At 35.9% G+C, this 26427-nt stretch overlaps 1 protein-coding gene across 2 annotated transcripts; it reads right to left on the bottom strand.

The window, feature by feature from the left end:
- LOC127838568 (mediator of RNA polymerase II transcription subunit 22-like) lies at positions 1-24087 on the bottom strand. Of its 2 annotated transcripts, none has more exons than XM_052366390.1 (4): positions 23949-24087; positions 10069-10237; positions 4032-4112; positions 1-783 (listed from the first exon to the last, which is right to left on the bottom strand). In XM_052366390.1, exons 2-4 carry the CDS (start codon positions 10204-10206, stop codon positions 565-567), a joined length of 438 nt encoding a protein of 145 aa, XP_052222350.1. In that variant the 5' UTR covers positions 10207-10237; positions 23949-24087; the 3' UTR covers positions 1-564. The 2 variants fall into 2 exon arrangements, with proteins under 2 accessions (XP_052222350.1, XP_052222349.1); XM_052366389.1 differs by having other exon boundaries at positions 10069-10241; positions 23949-24055.
- Positions 24088-26427: the final 2340 nt, after the last annotated feature.

Consider the following 26427-nt stretch of genomic DNA (forward strand, 5'->3'; position numbering starts at 1 on the left):
TCAAGGTGTTTACATGTATTACAAATCATAAACGTTAAACACTACTGACTGCAGCACAAAAGGTCAATAACTTGGCTTCTGATATGGGTTTGTCACAAAATAAAGTCTATACTTCAGCTCAATTCTATGCAAGATGAAAGTATAACATCAGCCAAGAGTTCCACCAAGGAAAGTTGGTGACAGGAAAATTATTTCCAAAACGTAAAATGCACAAGGCGATTTCACTAACTTCACTTTTCTCAAATGAGCCAAATACGTTAAAGTGTCTGACACACCACTTACAAGTTGACCTTACAATCGACTATCACTTCTTAATGTGTAGCACCTAATACAATTAATACAAACAACTTCAGAAATATAGATTATCTGCAAACAATAAGAAAAGCTTCACAATGTGTAGCCTGTTTCACAAATTATTGATTCACCAATGAATAGTTAATATCCTACAGCTTGTAGCAGGGGCTTACACGCTCACTGTACAAAGCTATGGAAACTTTTCGTACACCAATGAATAGTTTAAGTCCTTCAAGCTGGTTGTCGGCCCACTATACACAGCTTTGGCAACTATTTGTACACTGATGAATAATACTCGTCCTCCAGTTCGTACAAATCTGTCGCGAGATCGTCTCGAACCGAGAGAAGCTTGGCGTCGATCTCGTTCTGCAGGCGCTTGCACACCTGTGTTCGATGAGCTATTGAGTCGTTAACAGACGGGAAATCGTTGAGTATCAAGTAAATCTTCAGATCTGAGACAAGTTTCATCAAGGATTCACCAGCTCTCACCTGTAACAAATACAACAAGCAATATGGTCCCCTACTGGTGAAACTTCACTATTTTCAGATTTTTTAAATATATGTTTTATTTGTTGCTATAGCAACCAGAATTCTTGATGTAGGAACAAAATGAAATGTTGTGCAAAATGTCCTTATTGCCATCTGCCCATGTTTAAAGTTTCATGAAAAAATATGAAGAACTTTTAAAGTTATCGCAGGATCCAGAAAAGTGTGACAGACTGACTGACAGACAGGGCGCAAACCATAAGTCCCCTCCAGTTTCACCGGTAGGGGACAGTCCCCTCCAGTTTCACCGGTAGGGGACAATAAGGTGACTTTCACCCTAAAGTTCTTATCTGTCTTCAAGGTAAATCAATTATCAAACACTTCTCCTAGCCACCTAGTTTTTACTTCTATTCAACATGGCCTTGACATATTCAAGATTAACACTCGGACCTGGTTTTATTGCAATTGATTGAGTCATAAATATGGCATGTAAGTGGTAAGAATGTTTTTGTATGATACAACCTAGTGACCTAGATTTTGAACAAATGTTGCCCAGATATAAATATGGCCAACATATTGTTAACTCTTTCAGTGCTGGAACCGAATTTTGAAGGCCTTTGCAAACAGTTTGGATCCAGATGAGACACCACAGAACGTGGCGTCTCATCAGGATCCATACTGTTTGCTATTCTAATAGTATTCTTTGAAAAAAATCGAAGAAAACACTCATTTTATAAATTCAGCAGACGACATTTTAGCAGACAACAAATTTCCCAGCATGCAAAGGGTTAAGATAAACATTCTGACCAAGTTTATCAAGATAGAGACATAAATGTGGCCTGTACAGTGATAGAGACATAAATGTGGCCTGTACAGTGATAGAGACATAAATGTGGCCTGTACAGTGATAGAGACATAAATGTGGCCTGTACAGTGGAAACAATTTTATTTGAAGATTTGACATGGTTACCTAGTTTCCAGACCGACATGGCCATGACCCAAATTTGAACTTGGACTAGAAATTTTCAAGGTTTACATTCTGACTGAGTTTCATCAATATTAAAGTGACATTAGAAGCATCTAACAGTATATGCTATGTTTATAGATGTCTATCGCAACCGTTGTTAATTTATGGTGTTTTCACGTCATATACACTTATATTTGTTAATTCAGCATCAACATACTAAAACAATATCTGGAAAGAGAAAAATAATGCATTTGAATATCAACTGTACTTTCTTTTGACAACTGACAACAGAAATGATTTGTTTTACTGCAGCAATATCTATTCATACGACATACGAACACTTACTACGATCCTAATAAAAAGACAGTTCCGCTCGGCTTAGAGGACTGGGACAGTCATGTAAAATATTGAATATAATATATATTCTTTATAAACAACTGGTAGCAAGATGAGTTGCAGATAATTGGTCAGTTACCACATTTTAAATAACTCTTTTGACCTGTTCTTTTCAGCTCAATTCAACAGTGAAAAATGCCCATAATTTCACTTTAAGTCATAAATGAGGCTTTTAGAGGGGTTATTTATCTAATTTAATCTAGTGACCTACTTTTTTGATGCACGTCACCAAAATTCGAACTCAGTGAAGATATTGTCAAGATAAATAATTATGAACAAGTTTTATTAAGACTGATAATAAATGTCATTTAAGAAGGCTGAGAAGGTTTTTCCGCGATATGACCTCACCTGGTCACCTAGTTTTTTAACGCATCTTTTTTCAATTAGAACTCTGACTACCGGTAAGTTTTATTAAGATTGAATCATACATATGGCCTCTTGAATGGTAATAAGGTATTTCTAAGATTAGACCTGGTGACACTAGCTTTTAGTAACAAAATACCAAGTTTTAAAATCCGCCTACTGGTAGATATTGTCAAGGTAAACATTCTGACAAATTTCATAAAGAATGAGTCATGAATGTGGCTTTTAGAGTGGGATAGTCTATAGGGGACAATAAAGGGATTAGCGATGGTAACTTTAAGCCAGACAGAGCTTGAATAGCTAATTTAATTGTAAACTTTAAGAATGTACGTCATTTTTTTACAAAATCCGGGACATATTTTATTTCGGGACACCGGGACAAACACCCCAAAAGCCTAAATGTCACACCAAGTTCGGGACGTCTGGTATGTATGGGGATAGACATAGGGTGACCACAATAGCACACATTCAGCAATTTTAAATGAAGTGAGCTCAAAATTTGCCTCTGGAGTAAATCAAGTAAGTATACTATATTGTACCAGACGTAGACTAAAGAATATTTTACATTCACACGCAGAGCTTTTGGATAAGAAATGCATTACGTACACACACACACACACACACACACACACACACACACACACACACACACACACACACACACACACACACACACACACACACACACACACACACACCACACACACACACACACACACACACACACACACACACACACACACACACACACACACACACACACACACACACACACACACACACACACACACACACACACACACACACACACACACACACACACACACACACACACACACACACACACACACACACACACACACACACACACACACACACACACACACACACACGTTTTCAGAAAAATAATCAGCAATACTTTCACAGTAATAGATGCAATTTGAAAATGCATTCATTTATCTTTTTATTGACTTATTCTTCAAACATTGATTTTAAACAAAAAACTTTAATTTCATCTCATTTTTTCACTGAAATACAATAAGCATTACTAGCATATCCTTTTACAATTTTAAGAAAATCAACTTTAGTTAAGATCTTCCTACGAAGTTAACCCTTTCCCACTTAGAAACAAAGTGAATGGCTATGTGCAAAAAGCATAAAACCAGAACAGCCTGCAAGTAACTCGCAGTCTATTCAGGTTTTATGCTGTTTGCTGCTCATCAGTATCTCACCTTTAGAAATTAAGTCTTTAAAATTTGAGTATTATAAGAAAGGACTTAAATTTAATTAAACTTTAAGAAGGACACCAAATGCGTCTACATAAGTATCTAAGTGGTAATGGGTTAAATCTTTTAGTGCTGGAACCGAATTTTGAAGGCCTTTGAAAACTGTTTGCTATTCTGATAGTATTCTTTGAAAACAATCTAAGAAAATGCTAATTAAAGAAATTCAGCAGACAACATTTTAGCAGACAACAAATTTCCCAGCATGCAAAGGGTTAAGTGTAAATGGCCCCAGATCTTACAATATTGCTGGCCCTCACTTGCATCTCATACTGGTCCTGCTCTGCCTGAGCCGTCCTGGATACTTGACCGTCTTCCTCAACCTTCAATCATGAGAAATAGATGTGAGACTACGGGAAAACAGGGCTTATTGCATACCGTCTTCCTCAACCTTCAATTATGAGAAATAGATGTGAGCCTACGGGAAAACAGGGCTTAATGCACACCGTCTTCCTCAACCTTCAATCATGAGAAAAAGATGTGAGCCTACGTGAAAACAGGGCTTATTGCATACCGTCTTCCTAAACCTTCAATTATGAGAAATAGATGTGAGCCTACGGGAAAACAGGGCTTAATGCATACCGTCTTCCTCAACCTTTAATCATGAGAAATAGATGTGAGCCTATGGGAAAACAGGGCTCATTGCATACAGGCTTTTTCTGCTCCATTTTGGGAAAACGCCGCAATCGAATTTTGGGAATTTCGCGTCGTGAAAACCCCCATTTTGGGAAAAAAATTAATCGCAAAATTGGCACAATTGGGAAAAATTATCGCATGTAAAAAGTGTTTCTTATATTTCAAAAAAGTTGTTAACTGGTTAATAACGACTATTTTGATAACTTATAATTAAAATTTTACAAAATATTATGAACATGTGTGATAAGTGCAGGTTTTTTAATCTGAATTTGGGGAAAAGGCCTGACCTTTTTTGAGGTTAAAAACATGGCGCGAAGCGCAGGATTTTGAGGAAAATAAGGAAAGTCTTAAATAATCATTAACATGTTTTACAGTTTTTAAAACAAATTTAAGGCAACAAATATTTGAATTATGCAATACTTTCTATTTTCTACACTGGATGAGGTTAACTCATATATTTTAAGGTTAAAAAAAAAAAAAAAAAAATTTTTATTTTGTTTGGAATTGGGAATTTTTTTTTCAATTGGGAAAAAAACAACCAGATTTGCATTGGGAATGGGGACGAATTTCGGACCCGTGGCATAGGGCGGAAAAAGCCTGGCATACCGTCTTCCTCAACCTTCAATTATGAGAAATAGATGTGAGCCTACGGGAAAACAGGGCTCAATGCATACCGTCTTCCTCAACCTTCAATTATGAGATATAGATGTAAGCCTACGGGAAAACAGGGCTCAATGCATACCGTCTTCCTCAACCTTCAATCATGAGAAATAGATGAGCCTACAGGAAAACAGGGCTTATTGCATACCGTCTTCCTCAACCTTCAATTATGAGCAATAGATGTGAGCCTTCGGGAAAACAGGGCTTAATGCATACCGTCTTCCTCAACCTTCAATCATGAGAAAAAGATGTGAGCCTACGGTAAACAGGGCTTATTGCATACCGTCTTCCTCAACCTTCAATCATGAGAAATAGATGTGAGCCTACGGGAAAACAGGGCTTATTGCATACTGTCTTCCTCAACCTTCAATCATGAGAAAAAGATGTGAGCCTACGGGAAAACAGGGCTTAATGCATACCGTCTTCCTCAACCTTCAATCATGAGAAAAAGATGTGAGCCTACGGGAAAACAGGGCTTATTGCATACTGTCTTCTCCTCAACCTTCAATTATAAGAAATAGATGTGAGCCTACGGGAAAACAGGGCTTAATGCACACCGTCTTCCTCAACCTTTAATCATGAGAAAAAGATGTGAGCCTATGGGAAAACAGGGCTTAATGCATACCGTCTTCCTCAACCTTTAATCATGAGAAAAAGATGTGAGCCTATGGGAAAACAGGGCTTATTGCATACCGTCTTCCTCAACCTTCAATCATGAGAAATAGATGTGAGCCTACGGGAAAACAGGGCTTATTGCATACTGTCTTCCTCAACCTTCAATCATGAGAAAAAGATGTGAGCCTACGGGAAAACAGGGCTTAATGCATACCGTCTTCCTCAACCTTCAATCATGAGAAATAGATGTGAGCCTACGGGAAAACAGGGCTTATTGCATACCGTCTTCTCCTCAACCTTCAATTATAAGAAAGAGATGTGAGCCTACGGGAAAACAGGGCTTAATGCACACCGTCTTCCTCAACCTTCAATCATGAGAAAAAGATGTGAGCCTATGGGAAAACAGGGCTTATTGCATACCGTCTTCCTCAACCTTCAATCATGAGAAATAGATGTGAGCCTACAGGAAAACAGGGCTCAATGCATACCGTCTTCCTCAACCTTCAATCATGAGAAATAGATGTGAGACTACGGGAAAACAGGGCTTATTGCATACCGTCTTCCTCAACCTTCAATTATGAGAAATAGATGTGAGCCTACGGGAAAACAGGGCTTAATGCACACCGTCTTCCTCAACCTTCAATTATGAGCAATAGATGTGAGCCTACGTGAAAACAGGGCTTATTGCATACCGTCTTCCTAAACCTTCAATTATGAGAAATAGATGTGAGCCTACGGGAAAACAGGGCTTAATGCATACCGTCTTCCTCAACCTTCAATTATGAGAAATAGATGTGAGCCTTCGGGAAAACAGGGCTTAATGCATACCGTCTTCCTCAACCTTCAATCATGAGAAAAAGATGTGAGCCTACGGTAAACAGGGCTTATTGCATACCGTCTTCCTCAACCTTCAATCATGAGAAATAGATGTGAGCCTACGGGAAAACAGGGCCTATTGCATACTGTCTTCTCCTCAACCTTCAATCATGAGAAAAAGATGTGAGCCTACGGGAAAACAGGGCTTAATGCACACCGTCTTCCTCAACCTTCAATCATGAGAAAAAGATGTGAGCCTATGGGAAAACAGGGCTTATTGCATACCGTCTTCCTCAACCTTCAATCATGAGAAATAGATGTGAGCCTACGGGAAAACAGGGCTTATTGCATACCGTCTTCCTCAACCTTCAATTATGAGATATAGATGTAAGCCTACAGGAAAACAGGGCTCAATGCATACCGTCTTCCTCAACCTTCAATCATGAGAAAAAGATGTGAGCCTACGGGAAAACAGGGCTTATTGCATACTGTCTTCCTCAACCTTCAATTATGAGCAATAGATGTGAGCCTACGTGAAAACAGGGCTTATTGCATACTGTCTTCCTCAACCTTCAATTATGAGATATAGATGTAAGCCTACAGGAAAACAGGGCTCAATGCATACTGTCTTCCTCAACCTTCAATCATGAGAAAAAGATGTGAGCCTACGGGAAAACAGGGCTTAATGCATACCGTCTTCCTCAACCTTCAATCATGAGAAAAAGATGTGAGCCTACGGTAAACAGGGCTTAATGCATACCGTCTTCCTCAACCTTCAATCATGAGAAAAAGATGTGAGCCTACGGGAAAACAGGGCTTAATGCATACCGTCTTCCTCAACCTTTAATCATGAGAAATAGATGTGAGCCTACGGGAAAACAGGGCTTATTGCATACCGTCTTCTCCTCAACCTTCAATTATAAGAAAGAGATGTGAGCCTACGGGAAAACAGGGCTTAATGCACACCGTCTTCCTCAACCTTCAATCATGAGAAAAAGATGTGAGCCTATGGGAAAACAGGGCTTATTGCATACCGTCTTCCTCAACCTTCAATCATGAGAAATAGATGTGAGCCTACAGGAAAACAGGGCTCAATGCATACCGTCTTCCTCAACCTTCAATCATGAGAAATAGATGTGAGACTACGGGAAAACAGGGCTTATTGCATACCGTCTTCCTCAACCTTCAATTATGAGAAATAGATGTGAGCCTACGGGAAAACAGGGCTTAATGCACACCGTCTTCCTCAACCTTCAATCATGAGAAAAAGATGTGAGCCTACGTGAAAACAGGGCTTATTGCATACCGTCTTCCTAAACCTTCAATTATGAGAAATAGATGTGAGCCTACGGGAAAACAGGGCTTAATGCATACCGTCTTCCTCAACCTTCAATTATGAGAAATAGATGTGAGCCTTCGGGAAAACAGGGCTTAATGCATACCGTCTTCCTCAACCTTCAATCATGAGAAAAAGATGTGAGCCTACGGTAAACAGGGCTTATTGCATACCGTCTTCCTCAACCTTCAATCATGAGAAATAGATGTGAGCCTACGGGAAAACAGGGCCTATTGCATACTGTCTTCCTCAACCTTCAATCATGAGAAAAAGATGTGAGCCTACGGGAAAACAGGGCTTAATGCATACCGTCTTTCTCAACCTTCAATCATGAGAAAAAGATGTGAGCCTACGGGAAAACAGGGCTTATTGCATACCGTCTTCTCCTCAACCTTCAATTATGAGAAATAGATGTGAGCCTACGGGAAAACAGGGCTTAATGCACACCGTCTTCCTCAACCTTCAATCATGAGAAAAAGATGTGAGCCTATGGGAAAACAGGGCTTATTGCATACCGTCTTCCTCAACCTTCAATCATGAGAAATAGATGTGAGCCTACAGGAAAACAGGGCTCAATGCATACCGTCTTCCTCAACCTTTAATCATGAGATATAGATGTAAGCCTATGGGAAAACAGGGCTTATTGCATACCGTCTTCCTCAACTTTTAATCATGAGATATAGATGTAAGCCTACGGGAAAACAGGGCTCAATGCATACCGTCTTCCTCAACTTTTAATCATGAGATATAGATGTAAGCCTATGGGAAAACAGGGCTTAATGCATGTTCATGAAGCGTCATACCAGATTGGCCTGTGCAATCTGCATGGGCTTATCAGGGTCGACAATATCTGCTTTTATGGAATTTTTCGATTTAAGGAAGGCTTTTCTTAGCAAACAATCCAGTAAAGGCGGAATGTGTTGTGCCTGTGCAGACTTCACAGCCTTGTCTGGGATGACACCATGCACATGCATTAAGCCCATTTTCTAAAGAACAAGGCTAATTTGCTTATCGTTTAACACTCAGATATGCACTTACATGCTTTTTGTAGTAACCTAGAAAATCGAATTAAATTTAATACCTTCTTTTCTAGATTTAAGTTTGTAAGCCTTCATTTTCAACCCTAAGATGCTAATGAGCATAAAACCTGAACAGACTGGGAATTATCTGCAGGCTGTTATTCTGTTATGCCGCTTGCATTGTCACTTTGCTTTTAAGCAGGAGAGGGTCAATACATGTATTTGAAAAATGGCGTTTGAACGCTATATTTTACCGGTACTTCATGAAAGGTCTATATTTCCTTTTAAGACAGGGGTTAATGTAAGTTGTTATCCTTGAAGAAAAAATGTGTTCAAGTACCAGTACTTTCCATTTAATACCATTTCTTTTTTTTTTAATTCATGAATGTTTTATGCCTTTGTCAAGTTGGTTTACTTTGAGGACCATTGATTGTTAGAACATTTATTTATCAGCTTAAAATGTTCTCCATTGTGGCAAGCGCAAGAAACTTGGATGCAATACGATTTACTAAGAAACAGAGAGACTTAGGGATTTATGTGACCAGTGATGTTAACATTTACCAATTTATTGGCTATTGGGTTCCCAAAACCAATGGTCATCTTAACAACACCCTCAATTTTCTTCTCGAATTTGCACTGATATAAAAAATGACCCCTAAGATTTAAATTCAATGGATTTCTGTAAGTACAACCTGGAAACCTATCTATTTCTTGAACTTCAACAAATTGTTAATTTTGAGTATTCAGCTGATTAGTTTAAACTTTAACCCTTTCAGTGCTGGAACCCAATTTTGAAGGCCTTTGCAAACAGTTTGGATCCAGATGAGACACCACAGAACGTATCATCAGGATCCAAACTGTTTGCTATTCTGATAGCATTATTTGAAAAAAATCGAATAAGATGATAATTTTAGAAATTCAGCAGACGACATTTTAGCTGACGACAAATTTCCCAGCATGCAAAGGGTTAAATCTAATTATTTGAGCTAGATTGCATCTAAAGTAAAGCCAACGGCTTATTGAAACGATCTTGATTTTGTTTCCTGTGTAGAACCACTACTTGGTGTCTTTAGGGATATCTAAAGAATGCTCCGAAAAAGGGAATCAAACCCTTGACCTCTCAGTTGCTAGACAGACACTTTAACCACCACACAACAGCGACCTCATTTATTCAGCTCATTGCTCTGCAGTACTCACGCGGGCAAGTCTAATGATTTCTGTGAAGTTGTCTAGCATGGACTTCACGTCATCCTTCAGTCGGATCGTGTAGGACTTCAACAGGGCCTCCTTGCTCTGGGGAATAGATCGCTGGGCGCTTGCAGACTGCTGGGACATCTTACACACGCATTTCTGTCAGGCTGTTGCACTATCAAGAAAAATCAACAATAAGCTGCATTAAGTCTTTAGCACTCAGATACAAACTAACTTTGACGAGTTTGTAGTCATTTCAAGTTTTAAAGACTTCATTTCCAACCCTAAGTTACTGATGAGCAGCAAACAGAATAAAACCGCAAGACAGTGCAATTTTTACTAATTGGCTGTTCTGGTTTTATGCTGGTTGCATAAAGCAATTTTCCCTTTGCGGCTGAGCAGAAAGGGTTAATTGTTGGGCTGACTTAACCCATTTATGCCTAGTGGACTCTCCCACCCTTCTAAATTGGATCAATTTATTTCCAAAATTAGGGGTGTCTGGTATACTTATTTCTAAATTTGGAATAGTTCTTACAGAAATTCCTTTAAGCAAACAGCGCAGACCCAGATTAGACGCCACATCATGCGGCATCTCATCTGGGTCTACGCTGTTTGCAATGTCCTTTTTTCAGGACGCCAGGCATAAATGACTTAATGATCAACATCTAAATGCAATACTTGATACATTGCATTAAAGAATAACAGTAAGTTGCTTTATTTTTGTTGCCAGTTGGTGAACAGTAAACAGGTTTGTAAATTTAAGACCATAATATTAATCTTATTTATTTGAAATCACTTCATTCAATATTAATCTAATTAATTTGAAATCACTTAATTTTGTGGGTATGTTTATTTTGTTGAGCTGTTGGTCCTTTTTGAGTAGTGGTGATAGAGATCGCGTGACATAAATGGATACAACATTTGAACATTAGGCAGTTTGTTCCAGTAAGGTTTTATTGAAGTCACCATTGTTTAGCTGATCAAAAATGGGACAAAAACAGGTAAATATTGTAATATTTTCTTCTTTAAATTATTTCTAAGTAACATAAAATCGATTATTTTTGAGTATTTTCCATGCTACGGTGTCTGTTGACATTTCTTAAAATGAAAGTAACCTCCCCTCAGGGCTCGACATTAACTTTTGAAGCCACTTGTCTGGTCGGACAAGTAGACCAAAATTTCACTTGCCCTGACCAAAAAGCAACTTGTTCTGACAATTATATCTTATGCTGCTCAGTTCTTTGCAAAATAATGAAAAATAAAACTCTGCGTACCGAAACCAAATTCAAATTGCTGATTACGCATATCGCATTTTTCCTCTGCGTAACAAGTAAATCTGTCCCGGAAATACCCGGGTCCGTATACCCAGACTCTTTCCGTTTTGTCCAAGCGCCTTCAGTATAACCTTCAGCACAATAATATGTACGGAAGAAAGCGTCTATGTAACTCAAGTTATTGTTGTGAAAATGTCAAAACCACGACTCAAGGCTGTAAAAAGGGAAATATCGTATCCCAGTCACAAAAAACTCAATTTTAAGTTATTTAACCATGAGCAACACAAAATCAGAAGCGGGAAATACAGTGAAACTGATTCTTGACGATATTGTGTCGGAGGCAAGCACTGACAGTGCTTACATTGTAAGAAAACTGGTGGAAAAAATTGTCAAACTTTTTTTTAAATCAAGACTGTATATTATGGATACATCTACATAATTACACAAGATCTCTGAAACTAATCAATTAAGAGTGGAACTTCAACCAGCTCATTCAGGTGAAAATTTAAGACAATGAAAATATCCAATTTTAATACAAAAATACCCAATTGTCAATTAAAGTAGTGGGTACTTTTTTGTACCCAATTTAAAATGAAAATACCCAATTGAACTCAAAAGTAGTGGGTATTTACCCAATTACTCAGAAACGTTATCTGGAGCTCTGCACTACCCTTTGTAGCTTCTTAACATTTCAATACTGTACATTTATGATATTCTGCATTACTTTTGTTTGAAAAAATGGTTGCCTTCAGACATTTGGCGACTTGAATTTTGAATAAAAATATGTTGGATGCAAGTCCTTCTGTGCCTGTGTCAGAATATTCATAAAAAAATCCTTAATGACATATTGAGCTGCTATGTATTTTATTTGAACTTCAAGCATAACAAAATCTGTTGTTTTTTTTATCATACACATACTTACGTTAGCAGTGGACAATGACTGTTGAATGGTAAAAAAAAAGTTTAATACGGGCAAAAGCCCGCGAAGCGGGCGTTGACCGTTCATACATATGGGAATTTAGACATAAAATTACATAAGAATACCACATATGGATACGTCTCAAAAAAATTTGCCACGCGACATATATTTTCGCGATGCTATTTATGGCCTTGAACAAATCAAAAACACTTTGACATATGCTAAATCACATGTAAATACATACCTCAGGAAAAGTTATATCAATGACATCATAATTGTGTAGCGAATCGCACTGAATATTCTCGCATTATTTGTTTTTCTTCGCAACCGTTCCAGAATTAAGTCATTACTCAATTATCTCCCCTGAATGCTCTTCTTCAGTGAGTATAAGCCGAAGACTGGTTCACTACAGGGTGCTGGAGGTTTCGGTAAATGACAAGTTCGGTAAATTGATTTCTATAGTAAAAGCCGTGGAGGTTTCGGTAAATTGATTTTATAGTGGAGGTATACCTACAACGAGGTGTTAGTGACACCTATTATCGGCTTACAATAACATTAGAGGCATTTATTTGCAAACTGTGGATTAATTTTGAGTTGAGTAATTAATGCTATGCCTAAGGTAAAGAATTAAGGGAAATGAATTAGCTACCTCTGAAAAACGAATTCTGTTAGGAAATTTTTGGTTAATTTTACGATTTAAATAACGCAATACTGTTGTTTGTTTTTTGAATTGGTGCTTTTATTTAAATAACATAATAGTAACATACATGTAATAGTAATAAGAAATAATGATTTATGGCGGAATCAATGTAAGCTCTTCAATTAAGTTTAATGCTATTTTAAAAAGTTTCTTGTAAAATATGATTTAATAAAAATGAGTTCATGTTGAATTTTATATTTATTATATGTTTTATTTTTTCTTTCTTGTTGAGAAAAACACAAGAAAAAACAATATATAAAATTTAATACGTGTACGTAATTAATAAAAAGTAATATAATGATACGCGTTATGTTTTATAATAATGTTAAGTGCGCGTGCCATTGAACGTTGAGTTAAGCGAAGAGATACACATAATTGAAAACTTGAAAACTGATAAAAATGACATATAACACAACGCCAGCCGAATGAATACACTGTGTAATAGCAAGCTGCTGTGATGATTATTATCTTATCAAATTAATACACAGGCACCTGGCTTCTGTATTGGAACAATGGGTTTTACGGCCGAAATAACTGATATCATTTTTTGCCTAAACAAATCGGTTCAATAAAAAAATAACTGATTTACTTTGTAATCCGTTTTATTTACCATATATTATAAATAAGCAACAACTAAACCTTGGATACAATATATATATTTGAATATTTCATGTCATTTTAAAAAAAATGAGGGAGTAATCACATACTAATTAGATACATTTTGCCACGTGGAGGCCACCTCTTGTAAGAGCCACATTATTTTATTTTTAACTGATACGCTTTAATTAAGGTTTTTAGCAACTAATTGTATAAAAACATATATATAATACAAAATGATCATGACCTTAATATATAATTTACCTCTATCGATTAGAATATTAATAGGTTGCAAGCCTGGATAATTAATAATAACACTTTGCAAACATCTCTAATTTGATAAAATCAAGTCCGTACATTTAAACAGATCATTAAATTAGTGCCAAACAACTCAATTAATGTACATCAAAATTAATCCACAGTTTGCAAATAAATGCCCCTAATGTTATTGTAAGCCGATAATAGGTGTCATTAACACCTCGTTGTAGGTATACCTCCTCTATAAAATCAATTTACCGAAACCTCCACGGCTTTTACTATATAAATCAATTTACCGAACTTGTCATTTACCGAAACCTCCATAACCCTCACTACATATACATATAGTTACAGTCTTTACCAAACACAATTTAAGTGAACATAACCCGTCTTAAATATATTGCCGAATCTTAGATTTCTGTCGAATTTATTTGCTTTGATCTTTTCGATATCTTATTGTTATTATTATCCTGACAAATCACAAACGCTTGTTAAAAAATTATTTGTTTTAAACGTTATAGTTGGCATCTCTATTCTTCCAGTATTCTCGCGGTATTTCAATAACGACACCCTACTGTTTATTTGTCAGAATATGTGACGCATTTTCATTCGCTCTCAAAAAGCATTCTATACATAGATGGTGACGTCACTTCGTTATTGCGAGTAAGACCGGTGTGTACACAATGTCTCAGAAAGACGTTTTACGTGTGATTATGAGCAATATTCTGGTAAGTTGTCGTTGTTATCCACCAGAAACACATTTATTCACAAAATTTAAAGATATTCCGATCTAACTTTTTAGTCTTTTAGCTTTAATTTTTAACGTATTTACACCTCGTCTGCTCGCACTTTACCGATATCCCGAAAGGTTACATATCACTATAATTATTTTAGGCCTAAAACCACAAAATCCGATACCGTTGGATTTTCGTACTACAAAAATCTTCCAGATTCGAAATCAACAAAAAACAAGACATTTATAAATTGTCTGCATTATTGATCAAATTTTAAGATATTTGTTGGTTTTCCGTTTTTAGAAGCTGTTCTGCGAAGCCGAAGGCAAGAGCTGAGCATCATACAAGCCATTCTATCCAGCAAAACTGACAGTTTTGGTTTACAGAAATCAACAAAGGAGGGATTCCTGATCTATCAAATTTCCAAGCTATACACACAGTTATTATCTGTGGTGATCTTTATTGGTTCTGCTTGTTTACTTGGATGGAACATGTGTGAACTTTTATAGAACTTTGAAAAGTCTATATATGTCTATCTATAAACAAAAATCAGCTATTGTATAATAAGATCAGATGTGCAAACAATGTCAAAGGGTTGTTAAATTAACAATTTGAAGGCAATTATGCTGAAAAAAAAAAGAAGTTCCCATGCAAATTTTGTCTGTATATTGACAAGTGTCTGCCGATAATTGTCAAACTAGTAATACAAAACTTACCACAAGTATGTAAAAGCACTGAGTACCTGTGATCATTTTTAGTAAGATAGTGTAATTCTAAACAGTAGCAAATAGCTTGTTTAGTAAATGCATAATGTAATTAATATGATTTCCGTTCTATTGTGTAATTAATAAATTGGTTGTTACTTGTTAATCCATGATAAATGTTTTATGTACAAAACCAGCAATGTTAATTTTGTAAAAGGTAATACAATAACACCACTTAGTAATTTCATAAACGTAAATATTCTTGAAATGTAGGTTGATGATTGTGTTTTAGTTTTACTTATTTTGTAACTATTATTTTATGTGCAAATAAATGATGTGAAGTGTTTTGTATCTCCACACAATACCACATACCTTTTTATATATATAGTACTGTGTTATGTGTTATTTGAATGTTTAAATAAAAAAAATGGATGATATAACATGATGCATTCTAATATTTGCATTCATATTGTAACTATAAGGCTAAGTGTATGCAGTTTAGACTGTGATTTTAGAATTGCTACAAAATGGCTAGTTTTTTAGTGGCGACAAAATTTAAACTATTCAACAATAGTTTGTGAAAGAAAATTAGAAACCTGCAAGATACCTGTATTTATTAAATATTTTAATTGCGAATCAAGTATGTTGTTATGCTGTTACACATAATTATACATTGATAATAAATAAGAAGACAATTAGTGGTGTTAACGTTTCCCAACAGTAGAAATCATTCTTCTGATGAAGTCAGTGATATACAGACGAAAGCTCCAGGTATGGCTTTCAATACGTAGTGTGTGTTATTTGACAGTCTAAAACTTATTGGATTAAACAAAAATCCTGTCAAATTTGTCAATCAAAATTGATTTGACACATCACATGATTTTGATTATGTTAAATCAGTGTACTGTATGCTAAATGCAACTGCTTTAGCAAGCTGTCAAGTTGAATTGAGACATTTGATGAAACAAACTGTTTCCTGAGTAGGACCAGTACTTAGTGTCTATATGACGTACCATGACGTCGAAAGTCTGCAAGACCTACTAAGTAGATCGAGAAATGTACTTCGACGTACAATTTTCACCGACCCTTGAGTGTTAGCCAATCAGAAGACACCTTACGTCTGTTGCTTTTAGAGATTTTTGACATTGAACATTATTATTATTATTTATACCGAATTATGCCACAATCGACCGCTTACTCATAGATATTGTGCGTATTTATGAAACATTATTATTATTATAATTTATACCAAATTATGCGACTATCGACCGCTAACTCATAGATATTGTGCGTATTTATTGACCTGGCGTGGCGGAATTAACCTCTGACTTATGCAAGTTATGGTTATCACAAAATACCACCAACGGGGAGTTTATAATACATTATTTATCCCATTAATGCTTGGTAACTGGTTACCGTTGGGAATTTCCAACACAGTAATGCGCTGGACGGTCGTGATACTCCGCCCCACATGATCATTTCAGACACACAATATGCTGAACAATTTTAATTTTAAAAAGGTAACAATTGAATCTTCTTCAAATTTGTATATAATCTATTTCAATGCATTAAATACTTGAAACTTCTATGTGACGTTATTTTGCCATTCTGATATTTTTATTCATTTTGTCCTCAACTAAAGTTTTAAACATTTATTATGAATAAATCTGAAGGAAAAGCGGCTCAAGAGACTAGTGTTTTGATTGGCTGTTCAGAAAATGTGTACGTAGAAGTACAAACATGTATGTCGAAGTACAAATTGTACTTTGTCGTACAAATATATACTTTGAAGTGTATTTTATATTCATGTCGACGTACTTATTGTACTTCGACGTACATTTCTCTTTTTAACGTGTAGGTCTTCTTGACTTTCAACCCAAATGGTACGCCATAGTATGTCTTTAGGGTTATCTAAAGAATGCTCCCACTTAAAGGATCAATACAGAGACCTCCCAGTGACTAAGCCAGTTAGCAGACACCCCATCCACTATACCACAAACGGGTGCATGGAAACACCGAATTCCACTTTTACCGAATTACAACCGAATTCCACTTTTCACCGAATTACAACTGAGTACTGAATATCATTACCGAATTACACTATACTTCAACCAAAATTAACTGACATGTTTTTTTATTTAACTTAATAGTAAACTAAATTTTTTAGGGTTGCGTCATTGTTTTGTTTATTGTGTTATGTTTCAGCTTTTAATCTTTTAAGACGACAGTTGGAAAAGGTGAAATGTGCGCATATCTTTAAACCAATTCCACTTAAAATATTCAATTTATTCTTTTATCACAATGATTAAAATGCTCAACATGTCGATTTTAATTTGATAAGAGCCTAAAGATGATAAAGAATTGCTAAGTAATTACCGAATTACACATTTTATATTTAATTGACATACACATTCAGTTGGGTGTGCGATTTGAAGGTGTAATTCAGGTAGTTGAAAGTTATAAATGGAGTAACGGAAGAAGCAATAATAGTAAAAAAGCAAATGGATATTAATAATATTACATACTTTATTATAAATGAATTAAGCATCATCATCAACAAAAGCATACACATTATATGAAATAAAAGAGGGAAATGTAAATGAACACGTACACAAAAATATTTAATGAACTTAAATGTAATATTTATATTTGGCTTATTTCGCATTACACATGTTGTTCTTAACTTTTATTTTAATAAATATATTTTAATAATATATAAATCTTATTTATCACAATGTTTTCAATTGCTTAACATGTCGGAATTAATTTAAAAAGGGAATATAGATTACCGAATTACACATTCGTGAACTTATCGGGTAAATGTAATACTATGGAAACTGCTGTTAAATTGTATAGCACTTCTGAAGGTTAACATAACATGTAAGATGTAAAAGGTTTCAATAGTTTGACAATGTATGTAACAAGTGAACATTTATATGTACTTCAAGATTAAAATAGCATGAAATATGTGTAAGCGTTATAAGGGTCTCCAAGTGTATTTGAATCTTTCATTTCTTCACAAAATAAGCACGTAGTCACACATAAATAAGATACATTAAAGATACGGAAAAAATATAACTAAACAGTTAAATACCAAACAGCTGTCGAGCGCACAAAGACATAACAAACAAATGCGATATTTCTTTATTTAATGTAGAAATGTTTCATTATTTTCTTTGTGGATGAGTTAGTAAATAAACAAAACAAAAGGATGTATAACATATAATATTTCTGAAGGATTTATAAAAAGAAATGCACGTGATTTTTTACAATTTTGTTAAGTGCGCGTTCCATTGAACATTGAGCTAAGCGAAATGGATCATATTTGTCAATATCCAGCTTCACATTTAATTAGCGCCGTCTTTAATTAGATTATCTCTATACTGTGAACTTAATAAAAAGTTCACAATGGGGATGTGGCTCCATTCCCGTTTTTTTAAAATGTACACAACAATTTGGCAATAAGAGAAATCAGTTATTTTAGCAATATATAATTTTCCAGTACAGTAGCCAGGGGTTTGTGTATTGAGCTGATAAGATACGGATCAACACAGCAGTTTGCTATTACACAGTGTAGTCTTCTCCTGCTTTAGAATACTAATTGTTATTTGCCTGATATAAATGAAGTGTATTTATTCGGGTCTACCGACGTTATGTTAAAAGTCGTTAAATGTGAAAATGTCAAATTATTCATATTCTCAGATTTTTTACTCATTTGAATTGTGACATTTATTATTCCTATAATCAGTATGCATCCACAAACATGCACTTTTATGATTAAAATCTATTTTTATAAAATTGAATTTATATATGCTGCTTGGTGACAACGTTTATTAAAATTTCTTTGATCACTTAAATTTTTTACAAAAATACACCCGTGTTTCTATCTTAAAAATTCTGCAAACAACGCATTTTTTATCAATGCATCTTTTTATCAAACACTTGTTTATATCTATTTCATAAATTTGATTCAAAATTAGCAGTCAAACGTATTTATCCCCACGCTTTTTGAAAAAAAGGTGGGGATATTGTGGTGATCTCCGCCGTCCGTCCGTCCGTCCGTCCTGGCCACTATCTCCTCCTACACTAAAAGCACTAGAACCTTGAAATTTACACACATGGTAGCTATGAGCATATGTGCGACCCTGCACTATTTGGAATTTTGATCTGACCCCTGGGTCAAAAGTTATAGGGGTTGGGGTGGGGCCGCGTCAGAAATTATCACTCATTTTTTTAGGTTATTTTACATTTACTTCTTTATTTCTACACGGATTCACTTCAAATTGATACTGGACCTCACCTATGACAATACGGTCAATCTCAACCATGCATGGCCCCATTCCCAACCCTGGGGCGCCCCGCCCACATAGGCCACACCCACCAAAAATTTCCATTTACTATAATTTTTTCATTTCTACACGGATTCACTTCAAATTGATACTGAACTTTTGTTATGACATTAGGGTCAATCTCAACTATGCATGGCCCCAATCCCAACCCTGGGGCGCCCGCCCACATAGGCCACACCCACCAAAAAATTCCATTTACTATAATTTTTTCATTTCTACACGGATTCACTTCAAATTGATACTGAACTTCTCTTATGACATTAGGGTCAATCTCAACTATGCATGGCCCCATAACCAACCCTGGGGCCCCGCCCACATAGACCACACCCACCCAAAATTGCCTTTACTATAATTTCTTCATTTCTACACCGATTCACTTCAAATTGATATTGAACTTCTCTTATGACAATACAGTCAATCTCAACTATGCATGGCCCTATTACCAACCCTGGGGCGCCCCGCCCACATAGACCACACCCACCCAAAATTGCCTTTTACTATAATTTCTTCATTTCTACACCGATTCACTTCAAATTGATACTGAACCTCTCTTATGACAATACGGTCAATCTCAACTATGCATGGCCCCATTACCAACCCTGGGGCGCCCTGCCCACATATGTCACACCCACCCAAAATTGCCTTTTACTATAACTTCTTCTTTTCTCAACCAATTCACTTCTAATTGATGATGAACTTCTCTTATGACAATACGGTCAATCTCAGCTATGCATGGCCCCATTACCAACCCTGGGGCACACCTAGGTCAAACATTCGGCGTGGGGATACGCGTCGGCCTCTGCCGCGCCATTTCTAGTTTAAAATGTCAATACGGGTATAATAACACTTGTATTATTGACTCGTATGTTTGCATCTGGAATACGCCCAATTTATGACACTTACTGATTGTTGTGAAACGCATTATTATCCCCACGCTTTTTGAAAAAAAGGTGGGGATATTGTGGTGATCTCCGCCGTCCGTCCGTCCGTCTGTCTGTCTGTCCGTCCGTCCTGGCCACTATCTCCTCCTACACTAAAAGCACTAGAACCTTATAATTTACACACATGGTAGCTATGAGCATATGTGCGACCCTGCACTATTTGGAATTTTGATCTGACCCCTGGGTCAAAAGTTATAGGGGTTGGGGTGGGGCCGCGTCAGAAATTATCACTCATTTTTTTAGGTTATTTTACATTTACTTCTTTATTTCTACACCGATTCACTTCAAATTGATACTGGACCTCACCTATGACAATACGGTCAATCTCAACCATGCATGGCCCCATTCCCAACCCTGGGGCGCCCCGCCCACATAGGCCACACCCACCAAAAATTTCCATTTACTATAATTTTTTCATTTCTACACGGATTCACTTCAAATTGATACTGAACTTTTGTTATGACATTAGGGTCAATCTCAACTATGCATGGCCCCAATCCCAACCCTGGGGCGCCCGCCCACATAGGCCACACCCACCAAAAAATTCCATTTACTATAATTTTTTCATTTCTACACGGATTCACTTCAAATTGATACTGAACTTCTCTTATGACATTAGGGTCAATCTCAACTATGCATGGCCCCATAACCAACCCTGGGGCCCCGCCCACATAGACCACACCCACCCAAAATTGCCTTTACTATAATTTCTTCATTTCTACACCGATTCACTTCAAATTGATATTGAACTTCTCTTATGACAATACAGTCAATCTCAACTATGCATGGCCCCATTACCAACCCTGGGGCGCCCCGCCCACATAGACCACACCCACCCAAAATTGCCTTTTACTATAATTTCTTCATTTCTACACCGATTCACTTCAAATTGATACTGAACCTCTCTTATGACAATACGGTCAATCTCAACTATGCATGGCACAATTACCAACCCTGGGGCGCCCTGCCCACATATGTCACACCCACCCAAAATTGCCTTTTACTATAACTTCTTCATTTCTACACCAATTCACTTCTAATTGATGATGAACTTCTCTTATGACAATACGGTCAATCTCAGCTATGCATGGCCCCATTACCAACCCTGGGGCACACCTAGGTCAAACATTCGGCGTGGGGATACGCGTCGGCCTCTGCCGCGCCATTTCTAGTCTTTTTCATGTGTTGAGAATATACCATAAATGATTAACACGTCTGTAATTACCAATTACTGAGTGCGACAATCGTTATTATTGTAGACAATATCGGCATATGTTTGCATCTCGAGGACGCCCATCTTGTTTCATGTTAATAATTTCACTAATTGATAATTGATGTGTTAGTTAACAATGAAAAACAAGAAATATTGCCGTTTATTGCCTCGTCATTTGTATATCTTATATTGTATCATAATCTTGAATGAACATGAACTACTTATTAAAGCATGATTATACAATTTTTATAAGTGTTTAATTGTAATATATTGATAAATTTATGTTACCAAAACACTGAATAGGCATGGAAAATTTACACTGAAGACGAATTTCATAAAATGCAGCAAAAATAAATTAGCCGCTGAAAGGAAATTAAAATAATCCGTACACCTTAATTTAGATTCATATCGTACATGCATGATAATTATACACGCTGGCAAATTCTATTGTACTGACATTCTATTGTACTGACATTTTAAATTCAGATTTTATATCTGGCTTATTTCGCATTACACGTGTTGTTCTTAACTTTTATTTTAATTGATATCGAAATATATGTATAATAAGTTTATACACATTTGATATTAATTCATACATTTTTGACAAATTCGTATATTCTCGCTTTGACACTTGATCCGTATAGTCCGCCGATGTTCAAATTTAAACAAGTATTTTGTCATTAATGTCATTACAGATACATTATATTATATATTTTAATAAATTTATTGATACAATATTGAAAGACGTGTAACACGCAATCAATATTAAGTCAGACATGTTCTTTATGGTCCGCAAATCTGGAGAGTATACTCCGTATATAAGTATTTGCCATTAAATGATGCATTAATGTTAGTACAGCAATTTTTACAATTTATTAAATTATGGAACACGGAATATTTGACTTTATAACATTCGAAGGACAATCATCAAACAAATCGAAATTCTTTATTGGCCAATTAGATATTGTATTCAATAAACACTCAAAATAACAATTTATTCTTATTAGTGAAAATCAGCATATGATTAAAACAATTAAAAAACAGCCCACTTTCATTTATTCAAAAGGACAATCATCAAACAAATCGGAACTCTTTTATAGCCAATTATCTATTATATTCAATCAGACATCGTGTCAAAAACTTGTGAATAGCGGATTAAAGAAGTGTGAAACTAATAAAGGTGGTCGAAAAATCTGCAAACTGTAAACAACGCAAAACAATTGATAGAAACTCGGCCAGTCGGTCTGTGATTAGTGGAAGTGGAATTCGGTAACAGCCTGGCGTCATGTGAAGAACCCGTATCTAATCGATACCAACGATCATTTTAATGTGTAGTTCGGTTGTAATTCGGTGAAAAGTGTAATTCGGTGAAAAGTGGAATTCGGTGTTTCCATGGACCGTACCACAAACACCGAACCAGCTATAAATTCCTGTGGCTAGAAAACAAAAAAATATATAAGATGCTAGATCTTCAAGCTTGGAACATGTAACTCGTTTTAAGATTGATTTTTTTGGATGCATTACTAAATTATTGCAACAATTATCATATTTTGAACACAATCATGTCCATATATTTATTAATAATACATGGTTATCAAAAAAACTTAAAAAGCTTTTGCCTGTAAATTAGGTGGCACCTATAATCATATTACTTTCTTAGCATTTTTGGGCAATACCTATGTATGAAAACATTAGATTTAATAAGAAAAAATCAGACAAATAATTTCCCAAATAATGCTTTTGTCGATGAAAATTCGTCCTAATTTGGAGGATTTCGCAACTCGAAAAATCCCAATTTTGCTAGGTACTTTTTCCCAAAATAGACAGAAAAAGGCCTGACAAAAATAACCACGACTCAACAAGGATATCATTTAGCATACAAATTGTATTCTATTTTTCATCGCCGACATATTTGCATTCTTGTCTTTCTTGACTCTTAATTCACTTGATGTCAACTTTGGAATGACAAATATTAAAGCCTATTATATCAATAAATAAACTACATTAATTAAATGTTAGCAATATCAAGAGTTTAACTTCAAACAATCTAAATAAACATATTATCCGAAATGATTATCCGAAAATCTATGCATAATTAATTATTTTTTTTTTTACAAATATTGGCACATGTCTTCATTTAACATTGTGAATATTAATTAACCGTATCAATTGTTACGTTCGATTAGCCTATTCTTACTTCAAAGCTATTATCATATGTTGAAATCTGAAACGATTTCCAATACGTTTTCGACGCACAATGGCGATATTTATTCTCAACACCGTCTCGTTCATACTCAGGCAATATGACAACCTCAGCGCCGTGATGTGACTAGAACCAGCGTAGGTCGATCAAATTGTTTGGGAGAGCAAGGACCGACAACTCTGTTTGTAGATTGGCAGTATGACAGAATAGCGGTATACAGCCATGATTCGAAGGTGTCATTTTAGAAATTACGATTAAGTACCTAGTCTGAGCGAAACACTTAACCGAGACAAAAAGGTGTAGTGGATATTATGTCCTCCCAGCGATCGGGGAGCCCCATAGGGAGCATTCACGGGATCTCCACAAAGATACCAAGCACTAATTCAACTAAGGAAAACGACTTCAATGTTAATATTGGCTGCTTATTTCGATGCTATCAAGCTAAAATAATAAATAATACGTTTAAACTGAGATAGAGCCTGCTATGAAACTGCCACACTCACACTAATTCTAAACTGTATACCACAAATATTTAGACAATCGCCTTTCATAAATCACATCATTAACAATATAATATACAATATTACAAAGTCTTCCTCACACCGTATTTACCAAATAAATATATCTACCTCGATGTATATCGACTAGGACTATATCCCACACTGAACAATTTGTTAAAATCTATCAATAACATAGTCTATTCGTATATAGCGAAATGAAACATATCCGCATAGGACCCTATACAAATAACAAAAAAAAGAAGCTAAAACTTCACAAATAATCAAACATATTTGTTATCAATAAACATTTAGGTTGCATTAAACTATAGGTGGCATTTTCGACAGAACCATCTGTAAACGTACCACATTTAACCAAAGATCTTTTAAAGATGTTTAAGCAATGTCGGCCACTCGGATATTCCACGCTGTCTAGTCGTCTGCCAGTGTGTTTGTTTGGAGAAGTCTGTAAGGTCCTTCTGCCTTATGCTGCATTATGTGAGGACACGCAGTGTGTTTTTTTTTTTTTTTTTTTTTTTTTTGAATCAGAGTTTATTTACAGGTCCTACCGGCCTCTTCACGAGGTCTTTGAGGTTCGACCTGAGGACACGCAGTGTGTCCCAGCAGTCCTATTTAAATACCTTTATGGCGAATTTTGAATTATGACAGTCCATCTTTTGGGGTTTATACAGAAAAATATTCAATGTTGGTGTTGTCTTGTGCTTTGTGGGGACTTAATGTTTCACTGCAGCTGTGGAATAATTATCATCTGATAATAAGGGTCACACAACAGTACACATAGGTATTATATCCCAGTTTTTGTTTGTATGCGGTGTGTGGAGATGGCGGGTGATTCTTGGTGTGGTCTGGGCATTTCATAGTGTTCTGTATGACAACCGACATTTTAAGTCATGTATATGTTAGCATAGGCGGCAGTATCATAAAAAGAATCAACCATCCCCAAACCTTTCTCGACCCCACTAAATGACTTCTCCGGTCCCTCGGATGGCTGGTTTGTGTTAAAACAGGTTTTGACCAATATTCTTTGAAAAATTTGAAAGACAATACCATTTAAATATTATATTGATAATATGTACACACGGTATGAAAAGTACTAAAACACTATTGCTGAAAGATAGTGCGACACCGAATTCGAATCATCCGGATTTTTTTTCTATTTAACAAAAAAGCCATGTATGTATCCAAGCAAATGTTATGTAGCTTTCAAAAGAGCATTGAAACAAACCATAATCGATACATGTCCCATTTCATTTACGCACCATGACAATATTAAATGCATTTTTAGCTCGTCGTTTTCGGAAGAATTTGAAATGAACATGTTTGTTAACATTTGAATGTTGTGCATGCAAGATAAGAAACAGTGAAACTTGAATTGATAAAAGCATTTTTCATGAATCAGGCGGAAAAGGTATTGAATCTGGATTAGTTTCAGGCTATTTTGTGAGATACCTTGCGTTTTGCTGGTGACACCCACAATTTTGTGTTTTAAATAGGAAAATCGTTTTTCTAATTCTTTCAGCTATATGCATATAGTGTGTTTCATACCTTGTATATACATACATGTATACATACTCAATATGGACGTGTTTTTTTCCAAAGACAGTTACTTTTAATATCATTTTAGGACATTGGTCCAAACATATTACCACAACAACGAACCCTACACAACCCTGGGGCTCATGGGTAGAGGGGGGAGGGAGAGTGCGTTGATAAGGGTCCTGTCGGTTGGGATTTGGGGGAAGGAATTCTTATAATATTGCTGCCGGTGGCTTTATTTGCCATCGTGAATACAAGCCTATCCTATAATAAAATATGTGTTGATCTTGGACGAAATACTTTTTCCTACTATACGCAGATTTATTTTTTATACTTAATAAAGTTTTTTGGTGATTTAATAGAAATAGACATTGGACGAAAAAGTGGGAATCGTATTACCAACTTATTAATGGGAACAG

This window comes from Dreissena polymorpha, chromosome 7 (assembly GCF_020536995.1).
Source record: "Dreissena polymorpha isolate Duluth1 chromosome 7, UMN_Dpol_1.0, whole genome shotgun sequence".
In the NCBI taxonomy this organism is placed as follows: Eukaryota; Metazoa; Mollusca; class Bivalvia; order Myida; family Dreissenidae; genus Dreissena; species Dreissena polymorpha.